Consider the following 12,533-nt stretch of genomic DNA (forward strand, 5'->3'; position numbering starts at 1 on the left):
TAGTTCCGATTATCAATTATCATTTCCGGGTTGTAGCAATTAATTACCTGACCTCTTTCACTTAGCAACAATCAACACAATTTACTCGTGGTATTGTTCGTTGTTTTGTCAAGCAATCTAAACACAATTTCCTGAGTGCACCATGTGTTGAAACCGCTGGTTAAACTAAAAAGGTTTATATAGAAAAGGTAAGCTTAAACATCAATTTTATCAATCGAAATAGGGGCCTAGCCTAGCTAGTATAGGCTAGATAGAGGCTATTATGTAGTGAAAGTAGAGTGGTAGCTGCCGCCTCCTCTAGCATTCCTCTAGCTAGCCTACTAGCTAGGCCTAGCCTATAGTATTAGTAAGCCTAGCTAGCTTAAGCTAGGCCTAGGCTAGGCCTTGCTTGTTATGTTATGTTTTATGAATATTATTCATTAATGATGATCTGTTCTCTTTACACCACCACCACACCACCCCGGCGTACGTTTGTGGTGTTCTTACTTTATTATAGTCAGCAGTAAGTATAGCCTAGGCCTAGCTAGGCCTACTTTTAGCTAGCCTATAATAGGTCCTAGCTAATATATAAGTAGCCTAGTTAGTATGTGTTGTAGGTGGACCAGGTCTAGCCTAGGCCTACCTGTTTTTTTGTAGACTGAAAATGAATAAAAATAACATCTAGGCCTAGGCCTAGTTATCCCTAGGCCCTAACTAGGTAATACTGCCTCATTATTGATTGTTTTATTTACTTACATTTTATTCTAGGCCTATCCATGTTTTGGCAAAATATAATAATTAATATAAATATGATTATAATAATATAAGCCTAGGCATAGACAAGGCCTATTGTGTAAAACCACCACACAAGTCACAAGTATTTGATCCACAAAGAAAAAATATCATTTGTAAAGTTGAGAGCTGATTTCTTTCTCAATCATAATATTATATTAATAATAATATTATTATTAAACATGTTCCATTTATAGGCCTTTAATAATATTGTATACTGTGTGTATTTAGGCCTAGGCTAGGCCTAAGTGACTTTGTCAAATAAATCAATACCCACCAGTAAAAGATTTCCATTAAACCTGTATACCTGAATGGCTATTGATTCTAAGACATGGTTATCTATTCAGTGGCTTAATCCTTTAGAATATAATTCTATTATATTGTTTCTTCCTCATGTTCACATTTGTTCTTTCTTACATTTTTTAAGACAATTATTCTGCAACTTGGTTACAGATACTGCTGTATATTAAACAAAAGATTCAAAATCTTATGCTCTTGCAAAATAAATTTATTTTTCCACAAAAAAGTCATCAAACACTGGAAATGCAAAAATCATGCATAAACGAATAATTGAATAGACTAGATTGAGTGAAAAAGACTTGTCTCATAAGATTTTTAAATAAAAAGAAATTAAAGTCATATGCATAATCATAAAGACAATAAAAAAATAAACACATTACAGTATTATATATTATTTTGAAATACCAGAAAGAGAATAAAGTCCTGTAGTTTAATGTTATGTTATTATTAATATATTTATATGAGCCAACTAAACAGCAGATTTGAATTAGCACCTCAAAATTACCATAAAACATTTTTATTCACTTTTTTTATTATGAATACAAACAGCATCTTATATTAGAGCGGAAATATATAAAAATCTGGACTAGTCCAATAGTATTTTGTAAGATAATACTATACCGTTACCCAACAAAATGAAATAAATCAAAAAATTCTTTTGTGATAAAACATAATAACTATAACAGTCATAAACTTATTTAACAATAACCCTTCAACAGACCAGAGTCGATAAACCTAGAAATGACATGAATGTGAGAAAGGTGCAGACAGCCAGGTATTTACAGGTACCGGGACACACACAATTGAAACAGTGTGTTGTTTAGAAGTCTCCCTGGTTGCACATTCCAACAACTTGTCTACATGACTACTTAATATTAAGTTAGCATAATTGTCACATATATGTGACACTTGATACCGTAATAGGGACAGATCAGGTTTGAATGTAATTTTTGTGAAAAGTAATTTTAACCATATTTTATTTTTATTTTTTAAAATTTATTTTAAACTATTGATATAAACATATCAGGTATATTTATTTCACCTATTTTACATATGGTCCTGTTTTTTTTTAATAGATTAAAAACATTCATAAAAGACATTTAAAAAAAATGTACACATCATTTTAGTATAAATTTATTTTCTCCATATCTTTTGTTAGTTTATGCGGAAATATCAATCGATCATTAAAGAATAATATTCTGTTAATACTACAATAGACAATAATTGTCTTGTTTCTATAGATACTAGCATGTTACCATCAGTAATTTATTGATTTTTGTCTAATTATAAATGACTAAATATCCAATAAATAGGTTTATGGTTTATGATATCTTATTTTGATCGTCTAATAATTTACCTTATTTAGTGTCATCCAGGATACGATTTTTTTTACATAAATTGGGGACTGACTGTGAAAGAAAGCCGAACCACTTTCTAATATAACTTAAAGACCCCTTCCCTGCAATTTTGGACGTTTTTTGGAAAATAATACATATATATCACTTTAAAAACATTAAACCATGTCATTCCTTGTCTTAAATGTACGTTTTATGGTAAATTATGATAAAAAGTGAGAAACAATGCACTACCTAAGTAGCTCGCGGCGATCGACCTCTCGTGGACGGTCTTAGGCCTAGCCTAGCTAGGCTTAGTTTTGTAGGCCTAGCTGGTAAACATCGGTAACGTACGAACATCGTACGCGAGCTATATACCTAGCCTGACGTTGTATAGTTGCTGCATTAATTGTCTTTCTATTTTTGCCAGACTCCGTTGATACAAATTGGGGAAAACCCGGTATTTTCGCTGAAAAGTTAGGAGTCTTCCATTTGTTTTGGCCTCACGATCGATCGAAAAGTGGGCGAATTACAGGTGAAAAACAAAAATATCAATCCGCGCGCAATGCATTTTGGGATTTATAGCGGGCCGCTATAATTATTAGAATCGGCTTATTTTTCACATTTTTAACCGTTTAAAGACGAAAAAAGTTATCGCAATAGGACCATATAGTATTATTTTTACATTAAATATAGTTTGTGATCTTAAATTAGATCTAAAAAAACGTAGGGAATGGGGCTTTAACCTAACCCTCTATATAATCTATCTCTAGTCTCAGTAAACCAAAGTTACCCATTTTTAGAAGGTGATATCCAATTCACCACACTCATCAAGCAATCAATTTAACATCTTTTTTTCCCCCCAACCTTAAGATGAATTGTCATTTTCACCCTTAATTTATCATACAGACAGCCTGTGAGCTTGTATAACTCTACCACTATATCGATTGTAAATTATTTCTATCTACAAGTAACAAAAATCAATAATTTTGTTATATCCAATTCTCATTTTCATAAGGCACAATACTCATAAATCTACTCAATTCCGTTTCTTTTTACATTAAGAATAAAAGAAAATATCAAAAAGCATCGGTTAGTCAAACTTCTTTGTAACTGTTGCCTAGGCAATGTCATGGTAACAATTTGCCTGTAAAGTGATCGTGGTGTGATAATTTTTCTACATTTATTTATTGTTTCTTGAATGATAACAGCGAACGGACGGAACAATGTCTTATAGAAGATATCTGTAAGAATATTATATTTCATTTATATATATTATTGTGTTTTATCTGGTATAGTTAATTTTTTCGTTAGTAATAACAATATTCTGTAATGTTTTTTATTAGTAGCTTAATTAGTACTAATGGAGATTAGTTGTTGTTATGTAATAATTATTGAGGTTTGACTAAATTATACTACTGTAACATTCAAGTGAAAACATCAATTTTTTCCAGATTTTTTTTTCTATGGAAGTGATTAACTTTATTAAAACCACAAAATAATATATTCAAAGTCTGTTATTTAATATTAGGCCTAATATTTATTTTTCATGTTTTTGGTGGACAATACATCTTTAAAATATATTTGTTTGTCTTTTTGCTATTAATTATTAGTAATATAAATGTATTGGTATTAGTAGAAAAGTGGCTAATTTACATCATTATGTTTATTGTTGCTTGTTTGAATGTGTATACAGCAGAACCTTTATTAAGATATTCAACAAACTGTCCCTTTAATAGGGGTGTAATCTGAATAAGGTGTCCCAAAGGAGCGGGTCTACAGTACATGTAACTAAAATTTTTTTTTTTCTTAAATAAATAGAAAGAGAAAATGTTTTGTTTTTTTTCTCTTTTGTGGCGCAAACACCACTTTTAGAAAGAGAAAATGTTATTGATAGACTTTTGTTATAAATTACTTTATTATTATACAGTATATACTTTTTCCTTAGACCACATAGGTATATAATGACTACAACATATCCACCAGCTCCGTTGTCACGGCAACAGGAGAAGGCAGAGCTACAGCAGCTAAATGACAGGTACAAATCGTACATTGGAAAAGTTAGAAAGATGCGTGAAGAAGCCAATCGGGTAAGTAATGGTTGAAGTTTTTTTTTACCTACTAATACTATGTGAGAAATATTAGAGTATATTTATCAAATTTGAAATTGAAAATTGGGATTTTTAAAATTTTTTTTCTAGCTTATTAAATGAGATCAGATAAGAATCTAATCTTTAAGGTCTATTTCGTGCCTAGCTTACCTGGATAAACCAACAATGGCCTTTCTCCTCGAAGAGCGAGATATAACTTCATTGAATTCCACTTTCCACAAATGGTAATTTTTGTAATGTTTCCTTTAGGTTGATTCATCTGCATTGCTCAATTCTATGCGTATGTTGGAAGACGAGGTGGAAGATATCAAGAATATGTACGAGAAGGAACTGAGTAATTTGCGACATCAACTTGAAGACACAGCAGCCGCTCACACATCAGCGGACACACAGGCACACCGCAACGGGCAAGTGGCTGCAAACTTACAAGACCGGTAAAGTCTAATTTGGAATTAATTCTTTATTTAAATTTACATTCTTAAATGTGAATTCTATTCTTATGCACATTTTTGTATACCAATAGAAAAAAACTTTTTCATTTTTATTGAAAATACTGATTCAGCATACAAAAATGGAGAAAAAAAGTAATAGCGCCACCATTAGTTTTATCAAAATTTATTACATCATCAATGTTCTACCAATGATATTTATTGAGTTAGATTCATTATAGTTAGAAGCATTACACATTTCACATCTTTTCTACAGGTTGTCGGTAGAAAATCAACGAACACGGGCATTGAATGATGACGTGGCGAGTATGCAACGTTTGTGTGCCCAGAAGGAAGTGGATTTACAAACGTCACAGGCTGTTGTTGCGGACTTAACACGCAAGCTACACGACTTGGAAGATGACTATGCAAATCTACACAAGAATACTGAAGATATTCAACACAGGTTAGTTAGTAATAATCATTAATAATAATAATTTTAATATTTAAATGAATCATTTACTGACTGTCAAAATAGTGGAAAGAACAAAAATATATTGTAATGCCAAAATTTGGAAACAAAACAAAATTAACATCCAGTAGAACTTTTATTAAGAGGACACCTTCGGGATCCAATATACAGTGGTGTCCCCTTAATAGGGGTGTCCCCTCAATAGTTGTTTCCCCTGAATAGGTGTAAGTGTTGTGTTAAAACATATATTTCCCCCCGTTTGTTTCACAGGATAGTGTCTCTTAAAAGGACAAATTTTTCTTTATAATTTTCTTATTTTTGCTGTGTTATTTTACAATTTTTTTTTAAATGATTACTATTTAATTTGTGTTTTATAGATTGGACCAAGAATGTGTTCTACGGAAAGAGGCTCAAGATTCGAACCAGATCCTCCATGACAAGCTGGATTTTCACAAGCAAGTAAATGATAAAGAGGTATCTGACTTAAAACACACTCTAGATGACAAGACTAATCACATCCTGGCCTTGGAGGCTAGGGTGCGGGAGTTAGCCAAGCCTGATAACACCCTACAAGAGATGTTGGAAAGAGTCAAAAGAGCTGCTGCTGAGGAACTTCAAAGTTTTAAGGAGGAATCAGAGAAAACATACCATCAAAATGTAATTACGTTTTGTCTTTTATTAAATTTTACTGGTAGTCAACATAACATAATAGTAGCGACTTTTCATTTTCATCATGCGGCAAGAAACTGCACAGCTATTAAGTCCAACAGCCATTCTGTGCATGCATGCTCCTGTTTAGTCGTGCACAGAATAACTTTACGATAGACGGAATGAAAATGAAAAGTCGCTATTAATAAAGTCACAATCAAAACATTATTCAAAATATGTACGTTTTTCATCAACCATCAATCTCATTATCTAATCTACACATGTTCCATTAAACTTTTTGCAAAGCATTGATCCCCAGAAAGTTTTTATCCTCTAGAGGGCAGCATATATGTGGGGGTTTTTTTTTGGTTCAACTTTACTATGCAACGCCCACTATTTATTAAAGTTCAAAAAGCTATCATTGTTTGCTTTTCTCTTCAAAGGTGTCTAAAATATGATTAATGTGTTTGTTTAGAACTTTTCTAGTGTTTTAAAGTTCAAGTAACTGATGGGAGATTAGCATTAGAGATTTTATCATAAGTGAAAAAAAAACTGTACTGTATGTTCAATACTAATAACAATATGAAGGTTTTTCAACAACAACATACAGTACAGTTTTTAGGCTGAAATCATGGGTTTACCAAAATAAATTTTGTATTCAATATATATATATATATACAATATAAAAATATGCAAAAATAATTAATATACAATTGTAATTTCTTTCACTTTAATAGCAAATGCCATGAGACCATTTATAGAAACACATTTTGTTTGGGTGTAGAAAATTGAACAAATTACAATTAAAATTTATGTTTAAATGACTCAAATGACATCGGAATTATATAATTACATATTCATAAGCATCACTTTTCTTATTGCATTCAAGATTATTAACATCAGAAATAAAAAATGTTAAAAATATGAAAAAGAATGAAATACAGATAAAAATGTTTATAGTTGATCAAAATAAAATACAATTTTCCACTTTTCATTAACAATAAAAAGGTCTTAAAGATAAATTTATATATTTAATATGGTTTTTATCTTCCATAGTTACAAGAGCTTCGAGATCAAATGGATCTAGATGCTGCAAACATGGCGCAACTTGCTGATGAAAATGGCCGATTAGCGAAAGAAATTGATCAACTAAATAACAACAATCAAGATCTAAACAATAAAGTAAGTATGTCTACATTATGTCCATGTCTGCCAAATGTCTATGTTCGTACCAGCACTTAAAATTTTAAAAACCACATCATACAAAATTAAGAAATAATTTTTTTTCAGTTACTTGCTACAGAGCAGAAGAACAATAACCTGAATCGTCAAATGGACACGGAGCGAGAACGGTCAGCAGTACATGTGCGTGCCCTAGAAGACAAGCTACGCGACATGCAGGACAGCCTGGTCCAGAAGATGCGTGAGATAACGTTAGCGACTGATGGAAAGTCACCAATGAGAGCTGAGATTGAGGCACTGAAGGTACTAGTTGAAGAGGAAGAAAACAAGTAAGAACCAGTTTTAACCGGTTTATTCTGGATTGTGACCAGAGATGGTTTTATGGTGTCAATTAAGTTTCTGTATAGGAATTTATATGACTATTATTGATTATTAGCTATTGATTACTTTTTCAATTATTAATTACCTGTATTATTTTATCACTACAGACTGCGCCATATACCACCAGCACCAACCCATGTACCGACAGCTATATCATCACCAAGCGCAAGTGTTTCCATTACTTCTCGTCCAAGAACAGTGAGTCCAGTCAGAAGTAGAAACTTTGCAAATAAAACAGGCTTGTCGACTAGCTACACCATAAAAACACCAAGAAGTAAGTTGTTTATAGTTAAAATTGTGTAAACCTTTCAAATATTTTTTGTTTAAACTATTTCTAAACAACTTATAAATTACTAAATGCATTTCTACCAATTTTGTTTCCCATTTAGATCGGCCTCTTTCTGTACCAGCAACGATGGGACAGGGACAAGACTACTTTGATTCTATATTTGGTGACCTCCACAAGAGTACTGTGGTCACTGCACGGATTCATCCTAAATCCAGTCCACCTGGTGTTTACAGAGTTCCTACGACGTCACATGACTACACCACAGCTACTTCAAGGTACGATAAATCAACAACATGTATTTACAAGCTCATTACAAGCTAATTTACAAGAAAAAATGTAATTTGTCAAAGAAATAATGAGCTGGAAAAAACCAAATGCAATTCATTTCAATAAACATGTAGCTTATAATCTTTTATTACTATTTACTTTGTTATTAGTACAACCGGCAACCTAAAATTCCTGGAATTAAATTCAGAGGGACGTTTTGTGCGCCTCTTCAATGCATCCAACATTCACGATGAGGAAGTTGGTGGCTTCATGATCCAGCAAAATGTCGGAGGTCATCCAGTTGCAGTCTACAGGTTTCCACCACGTACAAGATTCAAGGCACTCTCAACTATTACTGTAGGTTTAGGATTATTGATGCATCAATCTAGTATAAAACCCTTAAGAGACACCTTCAGGACCCAAAACAAGTGTCTCCTTAATGTGAATGTAAATGTGGGAATAACCTGAGACTTGCATTCTAACCGGGCCGAATTGCGCACAGGTGTGGACGACACACACCACAACTTTCTACTCCCCTAAGGGTCCGTTCGAAGCTGAATTAACCACTACACCGGGTTAACCCCCCACTCTTCCGTAAGATGTACTGTGTTCTTTAAAGTGCACACTAGCCAAATGTGTACACTGGACCTCCAGTTTTAAGTCCCAATCCAAGAAGACTTGTTCTACCACCAGAATAATGGTCAAAGAGTGTCTTGAACCTGTGCCGATTGTATAGCTATGGTTTGTGGCACCCCTGCCTTAACCACTCGACTCGACAGAAGAATAGGGGTTTTCTGTAGTGGTAAAGCATATATTGCTCCTCATTCACTTCATAGGGAAGTGTCTTTCACACCATTCTCAGTACTTGCATACATTTCTTCTTTTATTCAAAAATGCGTATAAGGTTGCCAAAACTGAAGTTTTGCAAAAGTTTGATATGTAATGTACATTTTGTATACTTAGATATGGGCAGCGTCAAGTCTAGCACAGCACAATCCCCCAACAGACTTTTTATGGAAAGAGCAACACAAATGGGGAACTGGTCCAGAGTGTACTACTATCCTATGCAAACCTAGTGGTCAAGCTGTGGCCTGGACAACTGCTGCTCATCGATTCAGCAAGACAGCACTCAGTTATGACCAGGAGAGTGACATATCAGTTGACCAGAACATCGCTGATGATGATAAAGGAGATGAATCGAACCCAAACCCAGCGTTTGAGGTAGAGATTAATGGCAGACCGACTACCGTTTTACGAAGGTTTGTATAAATTAACAACTGACCATTATGCATTAAAATCATTTTTAAACATTGCCGTATTTTCATGTTTTGTATTTTTTTATTTTCAGAGTTAAAATAGAACCGTCCTCATTATCACCAGCCAAACATCCAACTGGACAGTATGCTGGTCATTCTACACATCCTAGCGCCGGACAACCACGTGTGCGAACGTTAGGTAATGATGGTAGCAGCTATTGCAGACAATCACGATCACAGAATTCAAAACCTGTTCCAGACCGAACTCCTGGCGTTTTATATGCAAGCTCCAATCGTTCAGGCTATATTTCGCCACAGAAGTCTTTGAAATCATCAAGCAAGGTAAAAATGATATACAAGGTCCAAGGTTGCTATATCATTCACCTTTAATTTTGATAAAAATTCTATTTAAAGAATACTTTGTATGCATGATATGATTATAATAATAATATTCGTTCTCATCTAGTGCATGCGTCTAAGCGCTTCAAATTATTACTCCAGTCATTTTTTTAATCAATCAAGTATGTTTCCATACTCCCTACTAATCAGCGCAAAGTTGTGTCTTGATCTAACCCGGTACCCATTTTGTACACCTTGGTGGAGAGAGGCAAATGTAAAGTAAAGTATCTTGCCTAAGGATACAAGCAATGCGACGAGAATAGGATTCAAACTCACGATCAGTAATCCGCACTGCGCCACATGATCTTACATTATTATATTGTATTTTTGACTTATGTTAATAATAAAGTAATGATATATGTATATTTTTTTTTACTATTAATTTCTTTCCTACTGTACTTTTAAGATTTTCTTGCATTTCCTTGTTTTTTATTTAGGCTGGTTCAATTAGACTTGGTTCTCAGCCTAGCCCATTCATGTCGCCTCATCAGCAACATTACTCCAACATCAACAAGATTAACGGCAATCACCATGTCAGCTTTCAACCACCCCTTCCAAGACCCCCAGTTATATCGTCATGGTGAACAGCAAAAGTATCATGGCGACGATAGAAAAAGTTGCTGTAGGTACATATTTGAATTTGCAATTAATGTAAGTAATTTGAAAATATTGTATATTGCAAACACACTAACTAATTTAGAAACTCCAACGCATCATGTATAGCTGGCGAAAACATCTTTTAAACTGTATTAAAATTTTAGCATGTATATAGAAAAGGAATTATTTAATGCCAAAGAATGATAATCAAAGTGTGTAAGTAATCAAAGTACAGTAATATAATGATAAATGATTGTTTCAGCCAAATATGAGTTGAGAAGCTCTTACAATTTTAATTTTTTTTGTAAAGAAATATTCATTGTCTGAACAAAGGTATAACATTTTTATTATTTTGTCTGAACTATTTTATTTTGTTGTGATCATTGTTTATTTTTTATATATCTACTGACTGCATATATTAATTATATATTTGTTAATCATTTTATCCATTATAACATTCAATTTTAAATTGTTGAAATTTTGATATACTGTATATGCTGTAGCTGTGTCTTTCAAGATTAAGCTATTAATGAAATCAGACAAGTAGAAGGAGATAATTTTGATAAGAAGTGACACAACATGAATGGAAATTTACATCTATTGGCAAACTTTATAATAATCTAGATCTACAAAATGTATGCTTAAAACATAAATGAAACATTGTCCTGATTACTAATATCCTGTATGTATGTATATCATGTACTGGCTCATAAAAAAATGAAATTAAACATATTTAACTTCTTAGAACACAATTGAATAGAAAGCGAGAAACTGCAACCAGCATAATTATGTTGAATACATAACACGGTACAGTTGAGAATATCAGTGAATATGAGTGCAAAAGGAGGCTGCGACGTCTTACCGTCTTTCTAAAGCTCTGTTTACACTATAAAACAAACAAGCACGAATGTGCAATACTCGGGGTACAGCGAAAGAAGCTGTATACAGACGTATACAGTTAGAAAGTAAAGAAAATAGGTTTCGCCAGGGCTCGAACCGGGACCTTCTGCGTGTTAAGCAGACTTGACAACCACTACACTACGAAACCTCTTACATTAAAAATGTGGGTTACAGAAAGTTTTTTAATCCATTTAAATTACAAATAAATGGTAATAAGCACAAAGCAAAATAAACATGTGTAAAAGTGATAATTACCGATTACACAAAATAAGTATTTTAAAAAATAATAAAAATAAGATATACTCTGTATAATTATCATATTGCGTATACAGTACTTTTCACCATAAATTAAAAAAAAAAAGGTTTCGTCCGGGCTCGAACCAGGTACCTTCTGCGTGTTAAGCAAACGTGATAACCACTACGCCAAGAATCCGCATATAACCATATAACTACATAACGCTGTGGTGTGTGTCACACATTGTGGCTTCTTAATTAAACAAATTAATTAACAAAAAATTAAAAATCCGGCTCTATAGCTTTGAGGACATGTCCCTGTAGTATGTTCATGCCAAATCCCAGCTCAATACTATAACGAATAAGGGAGGAGTAGTACTTTAAAAATCGCACTTTTTACTCAATAGTGTCCAGATGGAGGAAGAGAAGGAGAAAATGAGTAAGTACTAGACTCGGGTACCCCGAGTAAAAATGTGATGTGCCCAATACATGGACATGATGAAGTCATATCACTAACTTATTTAGGCACATCGCACTTTTTTTTGTCAAACTAGTTTGATAGTGTAGACAGAGTTTTAGACAGTTATAGAATGGGCAGTGCAGTGACAACCCTTTTATGCGAACTAGGCATTTACACAGTGTTATATGCAGTTACAACCACTTAGACCTTAGACCACTGAGTCTGTCAGTCATAAAATGCTGAAGTCTGATTGGATGTCTGAAATAATAAATCGAAAAGCTGCATAGAAAGTATAAATAGATAAATCAAATTCAAATGTGTAAAAGTACCTATAGAAACTTTTGGCGAAATTAAATAACCCTTTGTATACTTTACGGGAAATTGAAACTGTAATATCTAATTTTAGATTCTGTAGTAGTGTTTTAGAAATCATTGATATTAATATTGTGAAAATAACTATTAATTTTAATTTAATATCTATTCTGTTTAATCATAGTACAGTAT

General features: G+C 33.1%; 1 protein-coding gene across 2 annotated transcripts; it reads left to right on the plus strand.

The window, feature by feature from the left end:
- The first annotated feature begins 72 nt into the window (after positions 1 to 72).
- On the plus strand, positions 73 to 11,330 carry LOC140053956 (lamin-A-like). 2 transcript variants are annotated; one of them, XM_072098720.1, is made up of 13 exons: positions 73 to 188; positions 4,354 to 4,495; positions 4,766 to 4,950; positions 5,222 to 5,410; positions 5,794 to 6,073; positions 7,121 to 7,246; positions 7,355 to 7,575; positions 7,735 to 7,901; positions 8,017 to 8,191; positions 8,354 to 8,540; positions 9,147 to 9,442; positions 9,532 to 9,781; positions 10,276 to 11,330. In XM_072098720.1, exons 2-13 carry the CDS (start codon positions 4,370 to 4,372, stop codon positions 10,420 to 10,422), a joined length of 2,349 nt encoding a protein of 782 aa, XP_071954821.1. In that variant the 5' UTR covers positions 73 to 188; positions 4,354 to 4,369; the 3' UTR covers positions 10,423 to 11,330. The 2 variants fall into 2 exon arrangements, with proteins under 2 accessions (XP_071954821.1, XP_071954822.1); XM_072098721.1 differs by having other exon boundaries at positions 4,766 to 4,923.
- The last annotated feature ends 1,203 nt before the right edge of the window (positions 11,331 to 12,533 follow it).

The sequence above is a fragment of the Antedon mediterranea genome, chromosome 7 (genome assembly GCF_964355755.1).
Source record: "Antedon mediterranea chromosome 7, ecAntMedi1.1, whole genome shotgun sequence".
Taxonomy (NCBI): domain Eukaryota; kingdom Metazoa; phylum Echinodermata; class Crinoidea; order Comatulida; family Antedonidae; genus Antedon; species Antedon mediterranea.

What these genes read in the sequence shown, in the direction of transcription:
- LOC140053956 (XM_072098720.1), top strand. Translation starts at nt 4,370, where the DNA reads ATGACTACAACATATCCACCAGCTCCGTTGTCACGGCAACAGGAGAAG. An exon ending in GCTGCAAACTTACAAGACCG is followed by an intron (nt 4,951 to 5,221) that starts GTAAAGTCTAAT and finishes TCTTTTCTACAG; the next exon opens with GTTGTCGGTAGAAAATCAAC. An exon ending in ATCAAGATCTAAACAATAAA is followed by an intron (nt 7,247 to 7,354) that starts GTAAGTATGTCT and finishes ATTTTTTTTCAG; the next exon opens with TTACTTGCTACAGAGCAGAA.